At 38.5% G+C, this 12,478-nt stretch overlaps 1 protein-coding gene across 1 annotated transcript in view; it reads right to left on the reverse strand.

The window, feature by feature from the left end:
- Window positions 1-12,093, reverse strand: part of LOC117399392 (zinc finger CCHC domain-containing protein 2-like) — an 83,514-nt gene extending 71,421 nt beyond the window's left edge. Inside the window, exons 1-3 of the mRNA XM_033998506.3 lie at window positions 11,083-12,093; window positions 5,976-6,087; window positions 3,745-3,821 (exon numbers count right to left, since the gene is read on the reverse strand). Coding sequence (XP_033854397.3) covers window positions 3,745-3,821; window positions 5,976-6,087; window positions 11,083-11,874 — 981 coding nt within the window. The 5' untranslated portion in view covers window positions 11,875-12,093. The remainder of the gene's footprint in view (window positions 1-3,744; window positions 3,822-5,975; window positions 6,088-11,082) is intronic.
- Between the last annotated feature and the right edge of the window lie 385 nt (window positions 12,094-12,478).

Below are 12,478 nucleotides of genomic sequence, written 5' to 3' on the forward strand. Positions count from 1 at the left end.
AAAATAATTGGGCATTTCAAATTGGGGAGAAAATAATAAAAACTAATTGGCAACGACTAAATTTAAAAAAAAAAAAAAAACACTGTACAATTTGCCTGCCTGATGTGTATTTATCTGCATGCTGATACATCTGTTAAAAGGCTTTATTGTTCTTAATAATTGCATTTATCCTAACGTAACATACAAAATCACACAGGGTGCGTCACTGACAGCTAGAAGTGAGGAACCCATTTTACAGTAGCACACTGTATACACTGGATCTGCAGTTTTTACCAGCTATTGTGCATCCCATCAGCAGTACCTATAGAATGAAGATTTGTTTATGTGCCTGCCAGCACTGCTGGTTTACTTGCTAGCAGTCTACATGACCCCACATTTTTGCCTCTTGCATATAAATCCACCAGCCCTTTTCCTCATTTGGTGGAACATCTATTCCACATGTCTTTCTCCAGCATATGAGATGAACCAGATGGGAAAAGCTCCTGGCACTGTGCCCTGCTTCTGCTTTATACACAGAGCGATGCATCTCTGACTCATACCAATGGCATCAGTACCAGCTTTGTCTGCTGCCTATACAGGATCAAGAATCACAACATTATGTCCACCCTAACAATATCAATAATACAAATTCAGAGAGTACAACAGGAATCATAACCTACTGTAGTTGAGATTTCCATAAAGCAGCTGTACGTAAACACTTGTCTATAATCTCTTCTGAGCTTGAGGTGTTTGATGCAAGCATTTTGTACTGTATGTGCTACAAATCTGACGTAAACTACTCCCAATGAGACAACATTTACAAATGCCACTGCTTCCTTCTCACATACCGGTCTCACTTGCTGCCAGAGGTGATTTTTCTATTAACGTACTAAAACAAACATGCACATGCAGGTTTTAAATGTGCAGTCTCATTTTTTAAATGTAAAACTAGACATTTAGTACTATAGTAGTAGGTCCAATCAAATTCTAAGTTAGCTTGCCTTCCTGTCCAGGAAATCTGTTAAACTTTCCTATCCTGGGTCAATTCACCTCTGCAGGATCAAGCACCGTGCAGGCTGCAAAGCATGTCAGTCATTAGGGCAGTAGGAAGCTGGATGGTTACTAAATGGAAAGGCAGCCCTAAAGGGTGGGGACAATTTCACTACTCCGATGAAATGACCAAGAAAATGGAAGAGCAGAGAGCAAGACCTGCGATCAGAGATGAACCTTGTGTAGTTCCAGGTATCCTGTTTTAAAATGAGGATACATGTTGCTAAAACGTAGATTTAAAAAAAAAAAAAGAAACTACACATTTCAGACCTATTATACTGAATGGATGTGATAGTGTGAAAAATGTGATTATGATCAACACTGGTTTTCTAGTTACACTTAACCTCATTGATGATGCCATTAGCACCTAATGCTCAATTTGTGGTCATGTTTTCAGCTTATGTCAGTATTCACACTGGCCCGATTATGAAAGCATCAACAGGATTAATTAATATTTGGCTAGCAGCGCCAGACTGTTGTCTATGTAGGGATGTGCTGTCTTGCATACTGTATATACTTCCACTTACCAACAAAGATTAAAAATAGTAAAAGGCACTGATTTCATTCATAAGAAATGTGTGATCTCTCTGTGTTATAGAAATGCTGCCAAGGTTTTAAGACCATATCAGTTTCAGCATCAAAACAGCATGAGACTGAAGAGCTATGAATCCAACTGTGCATTGAAATTACTAGAAAATGAAAGGATTTTAAACAAAATAGTGAAATTCCATCGAAATGAACCACCGCCCACTCAGACATCCCATCTGCATGTTCCTCCCAAAAAACATTTGATTTACCCTTCAACTACAAAAACTACACATGCTGGCAACATATATGCCCCCTGCCAAGTACAACTACAGTATATCACATTACAGAGGACTCAGTATCATGAAAAAAGGTCACCATGATCTTCCCACAGTGGCCCATGCACACCATGGTACCAAAACAAGAAAAGACAGTACCCTCTATAGCTCATTTAGTGAAGTTGCACAATACTGTGGTCAGGAATATAATTAGGGCTTGTGTTTTTCGCGTTTTATTAATTGTATTTTTCGGTGCTGAGTTTTGTGTAAATCGTTTTTTTCGGGGCTTTCGTTTTTCATATACTGTATGAAATTGGTTACTTTTTTTGTGTCAAAATATGCATAGTAACTTGACAGTACTTGCACACTTAAGTTGTACCTTCTTTCCTTTGCTGTCTTCCACAACGAAATCCCTATGGTCACGGGCACATTCTTCTGGGTTTTTGTGTGTAGACATTTTTGTACATTTCGTCACAATTCTGTTTTAAATCCTCCATATCTTAACTGTAATACAACTTTAAATCCCGCTAACAAGCCTCCATCCTGATTGTAATCTCGTTTTAAATCTCGCAAGTGGAGTCTCCAATAGAAATGTAGGAATGTGCTGTCATTCAGTAGTTGGGGCGGGTTTAAAGTATTCAGAACTAATCAATCAGTATGTTTACATGACAAAGTGTTTTCGGAAAACTGAATCAGTAAACTGATTTTCTTAAAACGTCACTTTTCTGTGTTTACATGATTAACGATAGAAAGTCTAATTAGAATTCAACTGTATACATGGATTGAAGTTTTCGGAAAACACAGGATATTTTCACATGCAAAGTACTGTAGTACCCAAAGTACGATTTGAACAGACCGGACATTTTTTCTGCAATAGAACAGACTCCAATCCAATGTAGTGCTTTATCGAAGTGTCAGGTCTTAAATTCAAAGATTACTATCCTATACCTCTATTCAGATTCCCCACAATGTGCAATCAGCCTTTCAAACAGCTCATCCTGTTCTATATTACCAGTTTCTTTTGCAGACATTATTTTAAATTATCACGTAATTTAAAAGCTGGAAAATATGTGCTGCTTCAGTATGGGCTATTAAATACATACGGACAAATATTACTTTATCCCTGACTTAATAATAATAATAATAATAATAATAATAATAATAATAATAATAATAATAATAATAAATAATATTTATTTATTAGCAGACGCCCTTATCCAGGACGACTTACATTACAGTCGTAAACAAAAATACATTATACATTTCAAGAATCACAGTACAAGTATTAATACAATTAAGAGCAAGATAAAATACAATGGCTTCGGTTCTAGCAAGTACAAGTATATGACAAAATACGATTCAACGGAGCAAATGGATCCATGCAGACTGACTACATATTATTATTATTTTCTGTTTTCTAAAACCACATGCAGGAATGAAGGTCAAAGTTTGCACATGTGCAGTACGCTATCAGAATAACTTTTCCGAAAAGTGAGTTTACATGATAAACATTTGGTTCGTTTTCGGAATTGAATCGGAAATTTCTAGGTGCTGTTTTCCAAAAACTTACCTAAGGAATATTCCGATACATTTTCTGAAAACTGTGTTTACATGACTTTGATGTAAACATATAAGTTACATGATGATTAAACACACATTCGATCAAACCTCCACTAGCTAAAAGCTAATAATGTAAAAACAGTCAAATCTGAGCATACGACACTTACTGACAGAACACTTGAGCTACTGGAAATACCAGACAATTAGAGCTTCTACTGACAGGGTGTAAAATAATCAGTTTGTGAGGTAGTGTATCATGGAGACAGCTTTTCTGTAATGATATAGCTAAGTAACGTGGGTGTAAAGCGACTTGTTATTCATATTTTTCACCAAACAAAATAGAAGTACTTGCCTCAAATGTGTACTCCAAGCATCTGTCTATCCTACTTCTTGACACTCCTTTCAGCACAATCGTCTCTATGTGTACTGCTGGAAAAGAAAACACAACCGCCCTGCTTGTTCAGAACAAGCAATATGATTCTAAGCAAAGGTGGTGCTTGCTGTAACCTTTTCTTACCTAACATATACAGTACAAGCCCTCTTCACAAGTTTATAGGCCAGATTCACAAAGCTTAATGTGAATATTTATAGGTGTGGAAACTTAACAAAACATAGCTCACCTTTGTTTTGTTTACCATTCCAGTTGTTTTGAATAATTTATTTAGGCTTGTATATGCAATTTTAGCACGAAAATTGTAAACAAAATATTCCCATAAAACATGGCTGCTCATGTTTGTTACTTCCTGACCCCAAACAAAGCCACAGTAGTCACAGTGGAACCCTTACCGAACAGGTGTGTGTGCACAAAACTCAGGTACCATAGCAGCATAACTGTATTCACGAGGTGTGAGAACCACTCAAGTTCCACCGATTCCCAAATCATTTACCAATATTCAACCAGCTTACTTCATGAAAAACAAACCAAATCCTACATCAGCACCCAGTCTGTCTTTGCCCCAGCTTGTGTGATGAGGTAGCTTCACCTTCACAAAACTTAATCAGTGTCCACTATTGGCTGATGATGATCTACAGATCTTGGAAAAGTTTGTGGTCATAATGTATGACATGTCCAATACAGCTACAAATGCTAATGATGCAAGGCTGGACCTCTTCGCCTGGAAGCAGGTCATATGATTTGATTCTACCAACTCATCCAACAAGCAAAGCATGCTGCCCATCAGGCAGGAAACATATAAGGGTAGGCAGCAGTCTGTCAGCCAGACATCCAAAGTCCTGATGACTGTGGATGGACCAAACAAGGTGAAACATGGCAGGAACTGACAAAATGTGGCTGTAAGACAGACTGTAGTATGTAGCTGTACAGTACATGCCAGGAGTAGCTAGGTAATCCAATGACCCTCATGTGCTGTACAGATCCACAGTAGTGTAGAACAGAAAACAATAGTAGGAGGTGGTCGATTTAATATGCCTGGTGAATTTATCTGCCTTTCGTCTGATGTCGGGCTGATGGGGCTCATTGACATAAACACATCCTGATAAGATGTCAAAGGGACACTGGAAGCATTTATTTTATAGCGCAATTAGTTTCAGTGTATAAATAGACACTAAGATCTATTGGTTAAGTCTATCATTGACATTTCCGGAGAAAATCGGCAGCCATCTTGAAAAATGACAGGCATCTTGGATTTTTAGGCGGCTAATGATTTTTTTTTTTTTTTTTTGTGGACTGGCCCAATGAGAACACACATTCAAATGTTCATGCTTGTATCATCATTTGAACAATAACCTCTGTTATCCGTACCCACCTGATCACCTGGAATAACACAGAAAAACACAGATGTTCAATGCTATCAGAGAATTCTTAGTTTTACACTTGGGGCGGGGCAAAAAACATGCAAGGCTTTGTTTGTTTGATAACCAAATCAATGCACTTATCATATATAATCATCAACACCGGCAATTTTGCTTTACATTTACGTAAACATACTTGTTCAATAAAACTGCTTCTGGTGTACAGAGGTCAAGGTTGAACGTGGCACACTGTCAGTGTCACATTCATGCTGAAACGTAGCGGCAGTTTACTTCAGTATCCAGTGCGTGGTTACTACTGAACAAGCTGTAAAGATGCCGAAAACTATAAAAATCCAAGAAACATTGCGCAGCCATGTGAGATGGTGATATTTAGTTTACAATTTGTGAGAGATGCTTAAAATAATTTTCACGTTAAAATTGAATATACAAGCTTGAAGTCTGTTTTGTTAAACTTTCACACCTAGAAATACTGACTTTAAACTTGTGATTTATTTAAAATATGGTTTCTTTTGAAAGTAAAAAAAAAAAAAAAAGACAGAAAACCTGGTATTTTCAAAACAGACCTAATAAAAATAGTATTAAAATAACTAAAGAGTTATAGCTTTGTGAAAAGGGCCCTATGATTACAAAATTGGCCTTGTAACCTCAGTTTATCAACAATAACTGCCCACACTTCACTTTACCCAGGATTTCCAATGTACAGTGCTCTCCATACCGTTTCCACTGCCACAAGCAGGCCGTGAGGGCCCTGTGCCATTCCATGTTGCGATAATGAATAAACTCTTTTGTTACAGACAAATAAGGACTTACCTTCTCTCTGTGCTTTCCTAGAGGCGGTCTGATTTCCCCAAGCAGGTGCCGTTCTTTCAAACAGGTTGTCAGTACTGGGAGCAAAGTAATCATTTGGTTGAACGTTGCACTGCTGCAAACATAAGGGAAAATGATCAGCAATTTAGTAATACCAAGAAAGGAGTACAGACAAAATACCAGCAACCTCTAAAATTGTTTTATCTTATGAAGCTTTTAAGGGGTTCAAAATAAATCAACCCAAGTAATAAAGTGGAAAAAAAATAAATATTATACTATTAAAAGAGCAGGTGTTTTTTACTACAATTGTCATAGGTTATACTCTTTTTTCCCAGAAGTTGTAATTCTGTATTCACTTCTTAACTAATTAATGCGCAATTGCTTCATTTTGCCATTACAATTGCTTGTATTTGACAGCATAAACTATTTAATTTGATCTGGCGTGAGTACAAATACCAGATGTTTATACAGGAGGTACTAAGGAAAACGCATGTAAAAAGCCCTCAGACACTACTTCAAGATTAGTTTTTTAGTTAGTAAATCAGATTTGAGGGGGGGTTGGTTAATTAATCCTGGAGTCAGTTAACCTGAGTATTCTTTGGTATAAAGGTAAACAGTAGAGTCCACTCCTACTAGTGTATTGAGGCCTAGTGTGAAAACAGTATTCAAAAGACACCAAAATATTAGAATTAATGTAGGCGGAATGCAGGCGTCTACATGGTTTTGTAATCGTGTTCTTTTCTTGGTTAAATCTACTAACAAAGAGAGTCCCCACCTAAAAGATGGGAGTATTCCAGCAGTTGCCAGAGACACTGCCATGGCAACCTTGTCTTTACCCTCAAGAGAGTGACATGGAGAACACTAAATGTCAGCTCTCTGAACTGCTAATTAAACAAAGCAATGCAAAATATGTCATAGGTGTTAGTTAACCACGTTTATGTTTGTCTGTATTGCTGTTCTGTTGCTTTTTGTCAAACATAAACCACTCAGTTTTGCTACAACTACTACTACTAATAAGTACAGTTTACCATTTATCCACATACAGAAAAACATTGTTTAAAAACTGACAAAATCTGTCATTAAAGTGGACAACTTGACTGCCATATTGGATTTAACCTCACAATCAACCTAAAGGTACAAGGAAAAGAATGACTGTCTCATTCTAAAACAGGCATGAAACTAAGACCCTGTTCACACTGCTGTTCTGGCCCAGGGCCGCCGCATATTTAGGTCTGCAACCCCATTCACATTTGCGGTTTAAGGTCCTGTATCCATGGAGACACGGCGGCATACCCCACCCTAAAAATATATTTATCGGTAGGACTGATAAATTGTCACCTGGTAGTAGGGGTGGCAGAAAGGTTGCCACACCCAGTTATTCTGGGCCAAGACTGGCCAGAATTCAAAGAATTAATGCAAATAATGGCAGTCTCAGCCGCACACGTAAAGCTGAAATGTTTTCTCCTATTTTCCGTCCTAGAAAAATGAATAAAGAGAGAAGGACCGCAAAATGGGAGGGAGCATCACTGAGACAAGGCTGGGGTCTGGTGAGAGAGTGCTCGGAGGGTAACAAACGCCAGTCAAAGGAAGTCGGAACGCAGTGTGACTGAGAGGGTGAGGTTACTGGGCCATCTAGGGCAGATACTACTCCAGCCCCTCTCAATATACCGGACATGTGGTACTCAAGCGCGAACATAGTATGGGGCCAACATAATGACCCGTCACTAGTGCACGCTTGGGGGCAGGTCCGGTCTATTGAAGGTAAGGATGTTGATGGCGCTGGGGTGCTAGTATATCCACACTTCAGTATCAAGAGGCAATTACTGTATAGGGTAAATCTAGCCGCAGGCACAGGACAGCCTGTAACACAATTATTGGTTCCCCCGTCTTGTCAGACCGAGGTCATGAGGCTGGCGCATGATATCCCTTTTGCGGGGCACCTCGGAGCTGACAAGACAAGGGAGCAGATATTGGCTCAATTCTATTGGGTAGGTCTTCATACTGATGTGTCGAAATATGTAGCCACATGCCCAGACTGCCAGCGAGTAGCGCCGGATTGAGTGTGCCCTGCCCCTTTGGTTTCACTGCCGATTATTTCCACTCCTTTTGAACAATGGACATAGCGGGCCCTTTGCTACCTTCTGACACCAGGTATACGCATATATTAGTGTTGGTAGATTATGCAACGCAATACCTGGAGGCAGTTCCATTGAGGTCCACTAGTGCCACTGCAATAGCCACATAGTTAGTGCAGATTATGGCTAGAGTAGGGATCCCCAAGGAGATTTTGACTGATTATGGAACCAACTTTTTGTCTAACACGTTACAGCAGGTATATAAAATATTAAAAAATACGTCCCATGAGGACATCTGTTTATCATCTGAGGCAGCCCACCTTAAATCGCAAGTGTGAATGGGGTATTATAAGTGGTCAGTTAACGCATGAATCAACAGCTTAGTTAGACATTGCACTAATTATAGCTAGTCCACAAGGTCTTAGATCAGTAAAAATAGGGAGCCAACTCCAGGACCGTGATATATCCGAATCCGCAGTATAGTGAGGGGCGACATAACAAGGGTTGGGTATACTACAATGTCAGTATTACACAGTAGTTACAGCATGGTCACAGGGATATGCTAGCTCAACAGTTCACACAATAGCTTGCATATTGAGGATGACGCTAACCACAAGTGTAGATTTGCTGTGTACAGAATTCTTACACTACAGAATACTTAATATCTTCATTTATAGGGCAGGTACTTAGCAGCACTACAGTGGAAGGGTTTTAGCCATCTACAATGTATAGGATTCCAAACACACAAGCCTACTGCATGGACTATTTGGGTAACCAATGTGTAAAATTGTTAAGATCACTCATCCAGAAATGTGGTTTACTGGACACAGAAATGAAAGGTATTATTTAGGCTATTTATCAGAAAAGACTAGAAAAACAATACAAACTACTTGAGATGCTGAGAAAAAAAATGTGTACAGTACAAGCACATACAATACCGCTGGAGTAACTACAAAGCAAATTAAAATATTTATAGAGGCTGATGTATGACTTTAGTTTAAACATTTAATAAATGGCAAAACAAAACTGAAGCGTTTACACTTTGAAACAAGAGTGCCAAATTATGAACAGTATAATTTATTTGTACCAAGCAATACATAATGCTTTGTGGAATTATTATCCAGACCGGTAAGAGTCCACTGTAATACAGTCATGCACAGATACTGACTATTCGACCCAATTAAATCAAAATGCCCTTTGCCTCTTCAGTATTCCTTTCACCAAGATACAGAAACACTACTGCCTCCTTTCAAACAGAAGGTGAATACATCCCTAGAGCTGTTGTATCTATACATAGGTTTTTTTTGCATGCTTGTCACACCTTTTTGTGACGTTGCCTTGCTGCAGCCAAGACACCTGTGAACTGCCTGATGCATTTCACACAAACAAGTCGCTCTTTTCTGAAGTGCTCTGGCTACCTGACAAGAAAACGCCTTTTGGAGCTTCCAGAAAGCTCCCAGATTACCAAGACTGCATTTATGTCTCGTCTTGTTAAAGCAATGTGTGTGTAAGTGGGTGTGTTTTGCCCAGTACAGTAAGAGTAAAAGCAATTAAAAAAAAAAAAAAAAAAGATTGACAGTATTTTCCATATATGTCAGTTTTTCAATGTAGAATATTTTCATAATTTACAGTTCATTGCCTTATATCAACATCTCTGCATTGACTGCTGAACACATTTGATTAATTTAATAAGAAAACCGATTCATTTATGTTTACTTTTAATTTCTAAAAAGGCTATTTCAAAATTATAGAAACTGCAACTGCAACTGCAGATGAGTCGGTCTGTCTGGCAATGCGTTTATTATTTAATACAAACCCAGGAATCTGGCTAACAAACAATTCAGCCAAAATACCATACATTAACACAATAATGTAATAGCTGATACACATCTAGGATGTGGTATTTGTCTTGCACTATTAGGGGAACGAAGTTATTCTAGGGCTGGGTTGCTTGCTGCTACAAAAAAAAAAAAAAAAAAAAAAATTATCCTGTCGTTTTTTGTTTTCAGTTTCTGCCCTGTAAATCTTAAATATGTCGTCTGCTCTTTCCTATAGAGTTAGCTTTTCAGACACATTGTACCCACCTCACTATTGTCAAAAAAGCCCTGGCAGCCTTTGGGTACTACACGTCAATACCCAATGCACACATTCAACGATCCCACCCTACCTCAGACACCGTGGCTGCCTTAACTGTCAATCAAATCGACAGCTCAACGACCCGACACCTAGTGGAAAAGTCTCCTTATAATCATCCCCAACAAAAACCTGTGTATAACTTCTTACGAAATCCGTGCTAATTAAAATTTTAAAACACGTTTTTCTTTTAAAATAAATGGATGTTGTCCGAGTAACATTTCGTAAAAGGTTTAACTAAAAAAAACAAGCCTACAATTTATAACTGGGTTTTATTTTATAACTATCAGTTATGAAAATGAATCACGACATCTTCTAGCCAATAATATTTCTGCAATGAGAACTAAATACTGTTACCATTCTTATCGTTAAACTCGGCGGAAGATTCACAAACTGATTATTATAAATGTATGGAAAGACACGCAAAAACAAACAAACAAACATTAAATGTTATATAATTTCATTTTATTATTGTATTCATGCATTTTTATATCAATTAGTTGGTTCTCCCCACTACGTTTTGTGTATAATCTCAGGCCTATCTATTAAAACGTAAAGACGCACTACAAACGAAATGTTTCTATTTTTGTAAACAAAATATAAAAAAATTAAGACACGTTTACTTTAATTTAAGATGCATTGTTTAAAACAAAATTACTCACCCAGTTGCACATACAAATGGAATACTGAATTCTGAAAACGCCTACTTGTCAAAAGAGGTCAAGTTTACAGGTTATTATTATATTATCTTTTTTTTTCTGATTCCTGGAAATACGGCTGAGCTTGTACACTCATATCTGTACATTGCTTAGGAGTGTGTCATTTTAAGAAATAAAGTGAGGAAAATACAGAAATATGAAATATAGGTCAAAATATTACTGCGTATTACCGCGTAAAATTACCCTAGTAATATTGTGATGATAATGTTGTCTCCCTTCTTCGAAAGACCCCTCAATCTTGTCCAAGTGCATTCTCAGACTCTCTCTCTGGTGAAAAGGAAAAGCTGGGTGCAAGGAGGCCATGGTGAAAAGCAGCTTCAATTGCTGCTGGGCACCGGCCTCTGCCTCCATTGGCGGCCTGCAACCATGCAACGATCCCACGGGCTCCTCTCCATCACCACACCGATGATGGTGGTGATGATGTTGTGGGTCTGTATAAGAAGTGACAGGTAAGCCGTAGCTGTTGAAGTTGAAAAAGGAATCCACATGGCTCAGGATACGGAATAGTATCCCAGCGCACTCGCTGTTCTCAGACCCCAAGAGGGACATACACACGAGAAGTTTGGACCGGATCACAGGGTCACTGACATCAGTCAACAAGCTCAGATCGTTCGGGCCATTTGCTTTTATCTCAGAGTCTCTGAGGATGTGAAAATCTTTTCGTGCAAGATCCTCAAGACAAGAGCCCAGAAAACGTAACTCAAGCGGCTGACACATATGAAGCAGTCCACACATAAACTCGATCCGCTTGGCCGGGCTTAGGTACAAGCCGAACCACTCGTACACCGCCTCTTTATTAAGAGAGTACCGCAGTCCGCTCGGAGAATCTGTAAACCTGTTGCTGGAGTCAGTTGACGTCTGGAAACTAGAACCGGGAATATGGAGATTGCATTCAGAGTTTTCTTCAAGCTCGCCCTCGGCCGTTTTGTCTCCTCCTTCCACCGGCGATTTCATGGGCAGCTTCATTTTAAGCATTATCAGCTCTGCAGAAAAGGGAATAAAACGGAGATCAGGTATGAAAAGTCATTGTTTGTTGTTAACGACTCGTTGCGTTGTATGTCAAAACTGACGGTGAAGTTGTATACGGTATTTGTAACAATCACAGTGACATCGCCGTTTTGGCTGTAGTTTGGTCTATCTCTGTAGTCTTCTGCTCTGCAAACGCATGTCAATAAAGCCTGACTCCTCCTCCCACCCTGCTTTGCCAATAGGTCCTAAATTCCGCTAATGATGAGTTTGTCTTTACACAACGTTACTTTATTCCCCTCCTACCTGTAAGGAGAACCGAGTTATTATATGAAAGTATTTAACATACACATTCCAATATAGTTTGTGAGAACAATTAAATGCATATATTTGCATTGTTTTCCTAATCGGGTAAAATCTTTTTGAGAATTCCAGATCTTTAACCAAGGAATTTATAATCTGGATATAGCAAACAATTCCAAATGATTCTGCCATATTCTGTAATCTCAAATTTCGAATAATTATTACAGCTATCAATTGGATAATTTGAAAGTACTCAGTTAGTTTTTCAAATTAATTCCAATGTAATCAATGAGAAGAAACAGTGATTAAG

This window comes from Acipenser ruthenus, chromosome 4, assembly GCF_902713425.1.
Source record: "Acipenser ruthenus chromosome 4, fAciRut3.2 maternal haplotype, whole genome shotgun sequence".
Lineage (NCBI taxonomy): Eukaryota > Metazoa > Chordata > Actinopteri > Acipenseriformes > Acipenseridae > Acipenser > Acipenser ruthenus.